This window comes from Myotis davidii, unplaced genomic scaffold (assembly GCF_000327345.1).
Source record: "Myotis davidii unplaced genomic scaffold, ASM32734v1 scaffold573, whole genome shotgun sequence".
Lineage (NCBI taxonomy): Eukaryota > Metazoa > Chordata > Mammalia > Chiroptera > Vespertilionidae > Myotis > Myotis davidii.
In genome coordinates, this window is record NW_006285997.1 from 7,565,412 (window position 1) to 7,580,758 (window position 15,347).

At 35.8% G+C, this 15,347-nt stretch overlaps 1 protein-coding gene across 1 annotated transcript in view; it reads right to left on the minus strand.

The window, feature by feature from the left end:
- LOC102757107 (inactive N-acetylated-alpha-linked acidic dipeptidase-like protein 2) overlaps positions 1-15,347 on the minus strand; it is a gene marked incomplete at its 5' end in the record, with an annotated part of 304,189 nt that overhangs the window by 223,907 nt on the left and 64,935 nt on the right. Inside the window, one exon of the mRNA XM_015559693.1 lies at positions 15,206-15,338. Within this exon, the coding sequence (XP_015415179.1) occupies positions 15,206-15,338 (133 nt within the window). The remainder of the gene's footprint in view (positions 1-15,205; positions 15,339-15,347) is intronic.

The following is a 15,347-nucleotide window of genomic DNA, read 5'->3' on the forward strand; positions in this document are numbered from 1 at the left end:
CATCACCAGGTGACCTGGCAGCCCTGCTCTTTTCTACTTTTTCTATTAGTGCTTTTTACATCACAAGCAGCTAAAAATGTGCAAGAGCTGAGGCACAAACCATACATCTCGATGTAGGGGCATAAACCTAAGATAGAGGGTAGAAGGGAGAGGGGCAGGGGTGGCAGGCCAGCAATCCTACAGTATGCTTGACTGAATAAGAGTCCTTTAGCTCCTCTGAAAATGAGCTCATGGTAAATGCATTTGGGGAATTTTCCAAACTACAGTGCTTTGGGAATTTTTAAAACCCATCACAATAATAATAGGTTGAAAAATTCTATAACAAAGAAATCTTTTTAGCTTAGTTTAACCCTCCATTTCTTTAATAAATTTGCCGAATATAATTTTGCAAGTGTTACTCAAAAGTCTGTAACTTAATTGTCTTGAATTAATCAGAAAGTTAAGGAGAAAGAAAAAAGAAAGAAGGAAGGTTTTTAGGAGTCCCGTGACCAATACAAAGCCATAGGCATTTAATAATCACATGGGTGATATACATGTAAGTCACAATCTTTGTGAATATACAGGTGGCATCATTATATGTTGAAGTGTGATGGAAAGAGTTTATTACCTTGCTTATTTTTACTAGACAAAGCTAATTTTACATGCAAAAAGGATACTGAAGCCTGGAGTTTGGCTTATTACAAAAGCAGTCCACGTTCACACTTCTTAAATGTCTAACACTGAGATGGTTATATCTAACAAAAAAAAAACAACAAAACAAAACCAAACACACACACACATAATATTACAAAGATTTAATTTTTCAATTCTCACTGGAAGATTTAGGGCTGAGTGGCTGTGGATAACCAAAACAAAAGAACACATTTTTTCATCCAGGATGCATCTCTCAGATGAAATTGTATGAGACTGAAATTTACAATGCCAGCAGCTTGAAGCAAATGCAATAACACTTTAAAGTAGCATTACAAGATTTATTTTTACGTACTTAAAATTCAAAAACTCTTCAGAGGATACTGGAAATGGAAAATGTTTACTTTAGAAGCACTCGACTATGTTTTGGTTCAACACTAAACTGTAAAAGAATTCATGAAGCATACCCAACATGTGGTTCTTAGTCTGCTTTTAAATAGATTTTAAATAATTCAAGTGGTAGAAAAAGAAAAACAGTCTTTAATTATCCAAGATTATGTACAAAAAAGGTCTCATGGATGATCTAAAACAGTAGATACCCACCAAATGTTTTATAAAATCACTTTGTTTTAGGAACTTACTCTGCAGCTCTCATCCAATAGAACTTCCTTTAATGATGAAAATCACTAACGTAACCACAAGTGGCTACTGAACACTTTTAATGTGGCTAGTATAAGTGAATTTTTTTTTATTTTAATTAATTTTATTTAAAATCAAATAGCCACATCTGGCCAGTGACTACTTCAAGGTATAGTGCAATTCTAGACCTTCTAATTTACAACCAAGAATGGAGTTAAAGCAAATTTTTGGTAGTAGACATACTGATGTCCTGTCCAGATTCTCCATTCTCTCAATGGAGAGCTGAAAAGTATATATCCATATCTTGATTTATTTAGCTATTTTCCAGTTAAAGTTTAGATCTATTTTATAGTAAATCTGAAGTAAAACTATAAAGAAACAAAACATTTTTACTATAATAGGTTTTGCAAAAGAAAAAACAGAATACATAAATGTCAAATGCTGTATTTCAAATATATATGACTATATAATCATATATATAATTAAGTTTATATTAAAATTAATAGAAAACTTCTATATAGGTGATGAGCACACCTTAGTTGACATTGGATAACACATTTTAGAATTTTTATAGTTACCTAAAATAAATTAGTTATATGTGAATGATTGAAAACTATTTAGGAAGCAAATGATTGTTACTAAAATTTAATAGTATATTATTGGATGCTATTAATTTAGGGAATCAAAGCAAGATTGTTGAAGGGACCAAGAGACTAATATAAGCAATTTTATGCCAACAAATTGGACAATCTAAAAGAAATAGACACATTCCTAGACACATGCAACCTACTAGGACTGAGTCATGAAGAAATGGGAAATCTGAACTGACAAATTGCTAGTAAGGAGATTAAATCAGTAATCAGAAACCTCCCAACAATGAAAGTGAAGGACCAGATGGCTTAATTCTAACAAACCTTTACAGAAGTAGTAACAGCCCTAACCGGTTTGGCTCAGTGGATAGAGCTTCGGTCTGCGGACTGAAAGGTCCCAGGTTCGATTCCGGTCGAGGGCATGTGCCTTGGTTGCGGGCACATCCCCAGTAGGAGGTGTGCAGGAGGCAGCTGATCGATGTTTCTCTCTCATCGATTCTAACTCTCTGTCCCTCTCCCTTCCTCTCTGTAAAAAATCAATAAAATATATTAAAAAAAAAGAAGTAGTAACAATCCTTCTCAAACTTTTTCAAAACAAAAAAGAGGACGGAAACTTCCAAACTCATAATGTCAGCATTACACTGAAAAAAAAAAAAAAAAAATGAAGGAAAGGAAATCACGGGCCAATATCCCTGATTGACACAGATGCAAAAATCCTCAACAACATAATAGTAAACAGAATTCAGAAGTACATTGAGGACAATACACCATGAGCATATTAGATTAATTCATGGATTCAAGGATGGTTCAACATATGCAAAGCAATGTGATTCACTACATTAACAGAAAGAAAGATAAAATCACATGATCACCTCAATAGATACGAAAAAGATATGCTATTACAGTTAAAAAATAATAATAACAACTCTCAAAATTAAACATCCTTTACGATAAAAGAAATTTGAAACAAATTGAGTATAGAGGAAACATGACTCAATGTAACCCACTATATTAAATATGACCATATAATGTATGACAAGCCTTAGCTAACATTATAATCACTATTGGAAAGCTAAAAGCCTTTCCTCTAAGATCAGGAAAAACAAGAATGTCCACTCTGACCACTTTTATTCAACATAAGACTGAACATCCTGGCCTAAGCAATTAGGCAAGAAAGAAAAATAAAAGGCATCCAAATCAATATGAAAGAATAAAAATTGTCTCTGTTGCAGATGACATATATGTATTTCCAAAAAACACTTCCCCAAAAATATTAGAAATCATAAACAAATTCAGTAGAGTTGTGAAATACAAAATTAATATACGAAAATATGTTGTGTTCCTATATAAGAACAAACTATTGGAAAGAGAATTTAAGAAAACAATCCAATTTACAATAGCATCAATAATAACAAAATATTTGGGAATAAATTTATCCAATGAGGTGAAATGTCTGTACATTGAAAACTATAAAATGTTGATGAAAAAACTGAAAAAGACACAACTAAATGTATAAATGCCCCATGTGTTTGGATTAGAAGAATTAATATTGTTAAAATGTCCAAAATACCCACAGCAATCTACATATTCAATGAAATCCCTATAAAAACTCTAATGGCATTAGAATTTCAAATGAAATACAAAATACAACTTTAAAATTAATAAAGAATGAAGAATGAACTACAAATAACTCAAAGAGCCAAAGCAACCTTGAAGGAAAAAGAAAAGATAAAGGCATTACATTTCCTGATTACAAATTAAATTTCAAAACAAACCAAATAGTATATTCTATACAATAAAGAGCTAATATGCAAAGGGTCATCACACCCTCACGCCCTCATGCCATAACGGCTCAGACACTCAACACTGGGGAGAGAGGAATGGGGACCAGCCAGGCTGTGGCTTGGCAGAGGGACAAACCACCTGCCCTGCAGTCCTGGGCACCAGCGTCTGTGCCTGTGGCCTGGGAGAAGGACAAGCCGCCTGCCCCACGGTCCCGGGTGCCTGTGGCTGTGGCCTATGTGAAGCCGCCCGTCCATGGCCCCCTGCAGCTGCGGGCAGTCTGGGCAAAGCTTGCTTGAGTCCTGGGTGCCTGCGGCCAGCCAGAGAGAAGGAAGCCCAGGTCCCAGGTGCCAGCAACTGGTTGGAGGAGGGAATCCTGGTTCCTGGGTGTGGGTCAAGGCAGAGGTGGTTGGGGGCCATCAGGCCAGCAGGGGAGCAGTTAGGGGCAATCAGGCCAGTCGGGAACAGTTAGGGGAAATCAGGCAGGCAGGCAGAAGGGTTAGGGGTAATCATGCAGGCAGGCAGTGGTCCAGGATTGCAAGAGGCAGTTGGACAACCCCCGAGGGGTCCCGAATTGGAGAGGGTGTAGGCCAGGCTGAGGGACCTCCCATCCTCCACCCCTCCCGCACGAATTTTGCGCACTGGGCCTATAGTCTATCTACACTAATAAAAGAGAAACATGCAAATTGACTGTCCCTCCACTATGCCCACTAGCCAATCAGATTGAGTATGCAGACTACTCCAACAAAGATGGCAGTTAATTTGCATAGGCAGGCATGGAACGAAGACTGAAGACAGCATAGAAGGAAGCCAAGCACTGCATAAGGGAGCAAAGTGGTGGAGAAGGGAGGCAGCCAAGGCAGCGCACATGGGATCAGAGCCGAGGCAGCCACAGGAAGCCCTATTATTGTAGGTATCTTTCTGCAATGAGCCTCTAGTATATATATAAAAGCCTAAGTGACCATTACAACCAGCTGGTAGCTATGACGCGCACTGACCACCAGGGGGAAGATGCTCAACACAGGAGCTGCCCGCTGGTGGTTAGTGCACTCCCACAGACAACCTCCAGCAGCCAACCAACCTTCGGCAGTACCTCCCCCCAGCCAGCCCAGATTGGCCCTGATTGCCGACCAGGTTGAGGGACCCCACCCATGCATGAATTCGTGCACCAGGCCTCTAGTTATTAGATAAAAAACAGACACATAAATCAATAACACACAAAGAGAGACCAGAAATAAAACCATGCATATGTGTTAAATTAGTTTAGGACAAAAGTGTGTGGGCTATGAAATAAAAAGTTTAGTCTCTTCAATAATGAACAAGATAATTACCAAATTTTACTTTACTATCTGCTCATGTACAAACAGTCTAATTTGACCCTATAATGAAACGTTTAAACATGTCCATACATTTTGAACAAAATGGAACCCTACCCAAATCCTCCTCCTAGAACTTGTTCACTAGGGTATTTAAAGGTGCACAACTTCAGCTGACACTGAAGTTCTTTTCCAGGTGTTCAATTTGACCTGGGGCAGCTCAATCAAAACTTATTCTTAGTGGGAATTCTCAGAAAATGAGAGATATGGATTTTTCTGGCAAATGGTTATGCAAACTCCAGAACTTCAAATCTCCCTGAGAGCAAGTCAAATTCTAGCAACAACAATATTTGTGACAAATATAAAAATAAATAAATGGTTGTAGAAAAGTCGATACTTACATGCAGAAGAATAAAACTGGACTACTACTTAATCCAACCAACAAAAAATCAAATCAAAACAGATTAAAGATGTGAAGATAACACATAAAACCATGCAACTACTAGCAGAAAACATAGGGATTAAGTACATTGGTCTTAATACTATTTTTTTTTGGGGGGGGGGGATTTGACACACCAAAAACAAAGGAAACAAAACCAAACATAAGCAATGAGATTACATCAAACTAAAACTCTACTGCACACCAAAGGAAACGATCAACAAAATGAAAAGGTAGCATGTGGAATGGGGAAAAAAAATTGAAAACCCCTATCTGATAAGGGTTTAATATCCAAAATATGCAAATTCTAGCCCTTGTTAAAATGTCTACTATCAACAATTCAAAAGAAGCACATGCTGATGAGGATGGGGAGCAAGAGGAATTCTTTACACTGTTGGTGGGCATGTAAATTAGGACAGCCCTATGGAAAACATCATGAAGTTACCTTAACAAATTACCATATGATCCAGCAATTCCACTTCCGTGTATATATCAAAAGGCAATGAAGTTATTATTTCAAATAGATGTCTGTACTCCTATACTCATGGCAGCATTATTCCTAATAGCCAAAGTATGAAAAGCTCCCGTGTGCCAGTCAACAGAGGAATGAATGGATAAGAAAAATATCGTATACAAAAAGTATTCAGCTTAAAAAACAAAAACACGGAAAAAATCTGCTATTTGCAACACTGTGGATGAAACTGGAGGGCATTATGCTAAGTAAAGCTAAGTGAAATAAGCCAGGCAGAGAAGAAAAACACTATAGAGTATCACATATATTTGGATTAAAAAAAGAAAAAGAAAAAGAAAAAAGTTGAACTTACAGAAACAGAGTGTAATGGTGATTGCCATAGTAGAGTTGGGGGAAGAGGTATAAGGATAATCTGGCAAAAAGGAACAAACTTTTACTTTACAATAAGATTAGGATCTGAGGATCTAACGTATAACATGGTGACTATAGTTGAGAATATTGTAAGGTATAGTAGAAATTTTCTATGAGAGTAGAACTTAAGTGTTCTCTTACATATAAAATAATACTGTGAGATGATGGATTTAATTCAATGGTGGAAAGTCTTCACAATTTATACATATATCAAAACATAATGTTGTAAACTTAAAATATATTACTCCTATATTTGTCAAGTATCACTCAATAAAGCTGAAAAATCATTAAAAATTAAAAAAATAAAAGTAGTTAATGAAACTCTTAATTACCTTGACTTACTTAGGGAGAATTAAACAATAAATAGAGCATGGCATTTCCCTATGTGGAAAATTTTTATATAGTCACTATATAACTAAGTACTAATTTTTAGAATGGTTTGGTATAATACAGATTACTTTCTGCCACTAGCTAGAAAATAAAAATTTACTTTAGAAATTTACATCCTAGTTTCTGAAAAACATCAACAAAGGATACTTTAGGATTCACTATTTTTTGGAAATGAACTTCTTAAGGCATTGATACTTAATACATAAGATAATGAAAATTATATGTAACACATTCTAATACTGAAAACCCATTCTTCATAATAAATAGTTAAGAATTTTTTTTAAAAGATTGCTATTTTTTGTTGCCTTTATCATTTGACAGTGAATATAAAAACAGGCTGTGTTGACTTTTATTAAGTTTACATGTGACAACAGTTGTACTAATGATATTTTTCTCTAAGAAAAGTTTGTGAACAATAATATCTGATACTGTAGCTATTTATAGTTCCTGACCTTAGCAGACAAGAAAGCATGAAAACTGGCTGGGAAAAGTAAAATTAGTTATATTCATCATCATGATTTATTATTTCTCAAGTTCATTCCTGTTCTTTTATGCTATTTTAGCTGGCATTTTCTACTCAGCTATTGTCAGTTCCTTGAAAAGATGGTTGTATTAATGATTGCAACAATAATTTAAATCTTTGAAAAAGACAATTAGATGATTATACTTTCTAAAGTTTAAAGCTATTAAATAAAAAGGTTTATAAAGTTGGGAAAATGACACAGTTTTGAATCTTTTTCACTAAAATAATCTTCATAATTTTGAGATTGAAAAAACAAGTCCTTTTGTACTTGCTGTTTTCCCTTACATTTTTATTTAGTTAAATAATTGTTCAATTAATTTATTTTGTTATATGCAATTTCCATTACTATAGATAAATGTACAAAACGGTACTTTGAGAGAATATTGAAAATTGCATGTGATTCAATCTAAATTTGTTCTGATTTCATATTGATACAGTCTAAACCTGTAGGCAAGCTTTATAATTTTACCATTATACCTCACCTTCAATGTTACCCTCGAGCATGTATTGACAGTAGCAGAAAAACAACTGAAGCTAAACTTTGTTCAGCAATTGATTTGGATCATTTGTCTGCTGATATCACACCAAATGCAACTTATTTTCATAAATCTCAATGAACTCAGTTATGCATGGTAGATGCAAAATAAGATTGTTTCATATGTTGTATGAATATCTAACCACTATGCTGTATACCTGAAACTAATATGATATTGAATGTCAACTGAAGTTGAAAAATAAAAATTAAAGTAAAAAGAAACTGCAGCTCCAAGGTGGAGTCACTTGCACCCAGGAGAGCAAACCAAGACTTACTGTAATTGCACTTGCATCCCCTCCCAGGAATGTGATCCTAAACCAGTCAGTTTAGAAATCCCTGATGGAGACCAAGGAGGTATCTGCCTGATAAGAACTCTACCTCCCTTCCCCCAAAGAAAGGTACCTTGCCTGAAAAACAAAACAAAACTAAACAACAAAAATAAACAAACAAGCAAACAAACAAAAAAACACCTTTCTTTTCTTTTACTAATAACTAGCTTGTCCTGCCCAGGTTCTACCCCTAAAAAACTTTCCGTTTTATGAATTCTCTGAGCACCTCTCTGTTTACTGTGGACACTACAGTTCATGGGTCATTTAATAAAGCCAATTAGATTTTTAAATTTACTAATTGATTTTGTTCAATAACATTTTATTCATTGCGATGAAAATGCATTGAAGCATCATTTCTTTTTTAAGCAATGGATTTTAGCATCCTCTTAGAATCAACATGGACCTCAGTGGAAACTTGATTCCTAAGCAGATAGAGTGCGTGTTTAATTTAAAGAACATTCTGAGTGACTAATGTACTAACTGACACACATTTCATATGAACAGTAGTCACTCAAAAAATGTTCTTTAAAAGGAGACATTGATACAATCAATTGAAAATTTCCCTGTTTGAGATAAAACACACACACACACACACACACACACACATATGGAGCAGCATAGAGAGGGTCGCTGGGGAAAAATATTTTCAACAATAAAGATACATTTTTTAAAAATTAGAATTTTGAAAGGAATGCTGTGATTTTAAATAAGCCCTTTTCTTAATATGTTGTGAATTAAACTTTCTGAAAAAAAATATGTAAACAGCTTAACAATGAGCAATGGTTCCAAGAAAGCTGAACAATATTGCATATAAATCTAAAGCCTTTATGACATATACAAGAACCACCCGTTACCTTAAAGTAGTAAAAATATGGATACTTTATTGTTTTCTCACCAATTGATGAGGCATTTCTGCTGTGAATATCTAGTATTTGCTTTGACAACTAGGCATATATTTATATTTTCTGCTGTTCTAGTTGGGGAATAGTTTAACATTGTCTCAGTTGATTTAATATCAACTCCAGTCAGCCTTTAGACATTTGTCAAGGTAACTGGACCAAGAACACCTAGTGAAGACTTGTCACAAATTACACTGATATTCTTTAACGGTCTTGGTTGGCAGAGAGGATGTTGAACAGACAGTACATAAACAACACAGATCCATTGAACTATAACACTGGGAATATTAAATAGGCTCTGCTGTTTGATACCCTCCACTAGAGTAAAACCACTGAAAATTCTGACTTTCCTCTCTAGAATTTAAAGCAAAGAAAAACAACAACAACAAGTACAAACAAACAGGATTATAACAAATACAGACACAGAGATGAAGCATTAAATTGGGATGGATTTCAGGAAATAGTGGATCTGGAGAATTAAGTCTAAGTCAAGATGAAGTATCTTGAATTTCAATTAACTAGTGGTCCATAGATTAGCTGGGCAATTGTCTGGAGATAGTACTAGCATTAAAATCAACTCTGTAGACAACAGAATTTCAGAAGGTAAATTATTAAAGCAAGTGCATGGAAAGCATTTATAACTCCGATTACTATTTTTAGTCCTTCAGATAGAAGACAAACTTAGTGCTAGAAATTGGAAAAGAATTTTCTTTTCCACTTTCAATATAGACCAAGTAGAATACTTCTTCCTTTTAAGATATCCATTTCTTACCTTCCTATTGTTATGCTCACCCATATCTTTCTGATTACCACTTTGTTTTGAGCCTCACCCTATGTAGCTGTTTGATTAATAATTTTAGCCAAGTACATTTGGATTAGAACTGATCACTGGTGTTACAATTATGGTCAGTTACTGTAAATATCAGTTTTTAGGACTTATTTACCTGCGTCCCTCGGTAGCATTTTCAAGTTTCTTGTGCTTCAAGCTGAGAATAGCACTGTGCTACATGTCAGTTAATATTCTCAAATTCCAAGTTTCTAGATGAGATTTGCTTGGGATATAATTTAAAGTAGCTGAAAACTTGTAGCAAATTGGTAAAAGCAGTCATGATGCACTTTTATTTTAAACATTTAATCCTTGACATAGTTGATAACATATCATAGAAATTAAGATAATAAATTTGACTTTTGATATCCTAACACCTTAATTAGAATTTCAAAACTTTTTGAATCAATGGATTGTCTGCTATTTCGTTTGGCAGAAAAGATGAGAGAGAATTGAGAGGAGCCTTTCAGGAGAAAAGAAAAATCATATATTTTGCCAACAAACCTATCATGTGTAAGTGCTTATACAAACTTTTTTAAAAATGAGTTTTAATGAGGTTCATTAAAATCAGGGTATAGCCCAGGATAAGAATAATCGAAGAAAATTAGCCATGTTAACAGAACAAGTTATTCACTCAACAAATATTTACTGAGAGCCCACTAAGCACAAAAATTGGGTTGAGGATCCAAAACACACGTTTCTAAGTCCTGATTGAGGTGGAAACGACAAAATTAAACGCAGCAATAGAAGATGAGATCACAAAGTTTACGTAAGTAGCCCCAGTGGTAGATAAAGAATGTATTTCTGAAGTTTAGTGGTTCTCAAAGCTCAGTTGTATCAGAATTTACTGGAGGGTCTGTTAGGACGAAGAAGGTGGGCCTCTCCCTCAAAGTTTCTATATCAATCTGGGGTGGAGCTTGAGGTTTTGCATTTCCTTCCTAACTATCTGTAGGCTGCAGATATAGATACAGGTATAGATATTCCTCTTTCTTAATTTTGAATAAAATAAAGCTCAGAAAAGATAATAGGCAAACTGAAGCTAAAGACTTGTTTTTGTTAAAAAATAAGACATTCTTTTTGTGTGTAATATGAGCAAAATTTATTTAAAAACTTTTACTCTTTGCTCTAATCCTATATAATAAAAGGGTAATATGCAAACTGACCCTAACAGCAGAACAACTGGGAATGACTGGTCACTATGACACACACTGAGGACCAGGGGGCAGACGCTCAATGCAGGAACTGCCCCCTGGTGGTCAGTGCACTCCCACAGGGGGAGCTCTGCTCAGCTGATGGCTGCCAGCACAGCAGTGGTGATTGGAGCTTCTCCTGCCTCCTTAGTAGCGCTAATGATGTCCAACTGCAGCTTAGGCCTGCTCCCCGCTGGCAAGTGGACATCCCCTGAGGGCTCCCAGGGTGCCAGAGGGATGTCTGACTGCCAGCTTAGGCCCGTTCCCCTAGGGAGCAGGCCTAAGTCAGCAGTTGGACATCCCCCGAGGGGTCCCAGACTGCGAGAGGGCACAGGCCAGGCTGAGGGACCCCCTCCCCCCCGAGTTCAGAAATTTTTGTGCACTGGGCCTCTAGTTCTATAATAATCAAGAACTATTTGGATATGCAATGAGACTTACTGAGCAGAACTACCACATAGGAAGTCCCTGTGTCTTATCTGGGCAGTCCATTTGGATCATGTGTTATAGAAGAGTGCACCAGCATTCTGTTTAAAAAACATTTACTTGAATCAATACAAAAATTGTAGTATACTTGTCAGCAATCAAAGGGAGTGAACTACAAAACACCCATACTGAGCAAAAGAACCCGCTCAAAAACGCATACATATTGCTTGTTTCCACTTTTATGATGTTCTAAATTTTTGTAGCATGAGAAAAGTGAGAGGATGGTTAGCTGGGGCTAGTGATGTGGAGTGACTCCGAAAGCACTAAGAACTTTCAAAGGTGATGAAAGTGTTTGTTTTTTTTAACCTAAAAAAAGTGGTGTATGGATATTACATGGGTGAGTACATGGGTGTATTCTTTGGTCAGTTAAGAGGCATAGAGATTACATGGGTGTATCCTTTTGTCAATTAAGATGTGGGCATTTCAAGATATGTAAAGTTTATCTGGAAAAATAGCAAGGGGTGATGTGGGATGTAAGGGGATGTACAAAACCTATCCTGGTAGAATGTGTGTAGTTGATGACGCCAAAGGAGGCATACCGAGAGTTCATTATACTATTTTGTTTACTTTGCTTATATTAAAAACAAACAAACAAACATAAACACCTCTTTGGATTTTAGTCAATCTCTACTACTTCTTTGGAACTTAAACATCCTTAAGTTAGTTAATAAAATAAAGTTCCTGAAACTGGAAAAAGAGGTATTTTTGTTTCTATTAAATTTATTGGGGTGACATTCGTCAACATGAACATATAGGTTTTAGGTGTGGGTTTCTATGTTATAAGGTCTGTATATTGCACCAGGTGCCCACCACCCAATGTCAAATCTTCTCCTGTCACCACATATTAAGGACCTCCTACTACCCCCAAAATAGATTTTTATTAATTCCTCTAATAATTATTCAGATACTATTGTTCATTTTGAACAAATTATTCTTTATAGTTTTTATTTACAATTCACAACCTCTTTCTCCCCCCACAAAATTTTTTGAGGAGGGTTGCATTACTTTTTAATGTGAGTAAATCCATAAGATGCAGACAATTAAGAAAATGTCAACAAAGAGGGATAAATAAAAATAAAACAGGGGTATAAATCATTGCAGTTAATCAGAGATTCTTAGCATACAAGGCAAAAAGATAAATACATTGGGCTGTATATGTGCCTTTCCTGTGTGTTATTGGTACAAAAGCGGTCCTCTTCCTTCCTCAACCTTCCTCACTCTGTCATTATATTTGTAAAAGAATTATTCATGCGAATCATCTATAAGTACATGAGTAATATAGTAGATAATATCATGCATTAAACTGCTATTTTGTCATTAAATTTAAAAATTCTGATTTCTATTTTGCAGAAAATGATTAGTCATTTTATCTTTGTTTAAGAATGTAAGTGGCGAGTAAGACTACTGATATTGTAAAAGTATATCTTTAAAACGTATTCCTAAGGAATGATGGAAATGGAAAATCATGACTTGGCAAATACCAGATAAAAATTTTAATAAACAAGAACCATTGATGGATGCTACCATTTATGGGAAAAGTGTGATAAAAAAGATGTTTACATAGTCTCATCTTTCCAGAAGACCTTGATTAATTATAAAATAAAAAATAGTAACTATACAGTGGAGCAATCTGTCAGACATCACCATGAACAAGGGATTAAAGTTAGCATCATGAGACATGAGACGTATGCACAGTACGCACTGCCTTATGTGATGCACTGAGAAGGGCACATCATCCCTTCCCCAGTATCCCTGCCAAAAATGCAGAACCACAATATGATCATCAGAAAACACTGGGCAAGCTCAATTGAGGGACATTCTACAAAATCAACTACCAAATATTCTTGAAAGGGTCAAGGCAATGAAAGAAAGCCTTTCAGATTGGAGAGGATTAAGTAACCTAGGAAACTAAATACAGTATGGAATTCTGGATTGGATGTGGCAGCAGAAAAGGAAATAGTAAGAGAATTGAGGAAATCTGAAAGAAAAAGTCTATAATTAGTTAACAGCATTGTATCAACGCTAATTTTATGACTTTGATAGTTTTATTGTATAGACGCTGGGAGAAATGTATAGATAGTAACTATATTTGCAACTTTTTTGTAAGTAGAAACGACTTGAAAAGAAAAGAAAGCATTCTGAGATTGCTCAAGACTAGCCAGCATTTTACTAGACTTGACTGCATTCCACATTTATGAAATGACCTGCGTCAGAATATTGTTTAGAGTAAGTGTTGTCAGCTGGGCAACTTGCCAGCTTAAGCAGAGTATCCATAAAGTGTCTACTTTTTAATAGCATTGCAGCCCATTGATTTGTCACAAATACTTAGCGGCCAGGTGCAACCTCCCTAAACTGAGGCACTGAAAGCAGGGAATTCTAGAGAATCTCCAAATAAGAGAGCTGGACAGATATTTCTGATGCACAGAGATTATAGATGAACACCTCCTAATTTTAATTTAAAAATTGTACTGAGACAGTAGATCATACAAAATACAGATCAATGAGGTTCCCGAAGGAAATTCTTACCTGAGTTAAAGGAGTATTTTAGAAAACAGAGCAGTAATCAGTAGACACCCCCACACACAAATCACAAATTATAACTCATGCCTCAATTTATTTCTTTGTTGGAGAAATTTATTGATTAATTGGTAAAGTCACACCAGCTGGACTTGACTAAGATAATTAGTAAAATCTTTTGTGATATTTTGTGGAGAACAAGGAAAATATTGGCAGAACACATAAATAATTGCATAAAAGTTTCGGTAGTTTAATTACTGGCTGAAATGTCATGGTTAATGGGTGAGTATCACCCTGGAAAAAGGTCCAAGGAGCTTTTTCCTCAGCCAAGTCTGTATAAATGTAATACTGGTCAATGGCACATGGGACAAAAATTCAATGATGAATGAGCACCTGCCAAAATCACAGTTATCTTTCCTCTGCCACATGACCCCTTTATCATGAACACAGCTTCCAGGGAAGGGGAAGGATGTTTTAATGCAAAGAAGGCTCCCTCTGTACTGCCATGACTGGCCAAAATAATGAGATCCTTTCTCTTAGGGAACCACACAAACTGATCATATTAACTCCACTCTTTTCCAGCATCATTTCTCACTACTTTATTCATCTAATTTAACTAGATATATCCCCAGACTCTGGACTTAAAGTTATTATAGCTATCCCAAAGCAGCAGGCATTTTGTGCACATGTTTGCCACCAACACGGATTGCCCATCAAACATGGTATTAATTTTTCTTCTCAGTCAATCAATAATAACATATAAAATGTGTTTTTCTTTGTTCATGGTACTGTAATTTATGAAGACAGATAATCTATTAAAGACTTTTAAAAATATCTATTCCACCCCTAGCTGGTTTTGCTCAGTGGATAGAGCGTCGACCTGCGGGCTGAAGGGCCTCAGGTTCAATTCCTGTCAAGGGCACATGCCCAGGTTGCAGACTTTATCCCCACTGTGGGGCATTCAGGAGGTAGCTGATCAATGATCCTCTCTCATCATTGATGTTTCTATCTCTCCCTCTCTGAAATCAATCTGTGCACCGGGTCTCATATATACTAATATATATAAACAAATCAGTAGTCTGTAATCTGAGAAAATACAAAATTCGCTTTTTAAAATATGGAGTGGTAAGAATTCTTTGATTTTACTATCCCTTGCTTAGTTTAGGTAGCATGTGTTTACACATTGCAGTCTTGTAATGCGCACAAGAATAATGAAGATTATCAGGGAACTTACCGACACTTGGATAACCAGGCGTAGAAGGGTCTCCTCCTGGATTCAGCGACACCATGAAGGTGTCATCGTCAAGATTTGCAGTCTTTGGTAAATCACAGGGATCAACATATAGAAGGGCACCTCCAAATCCAGCCTTTTCCAG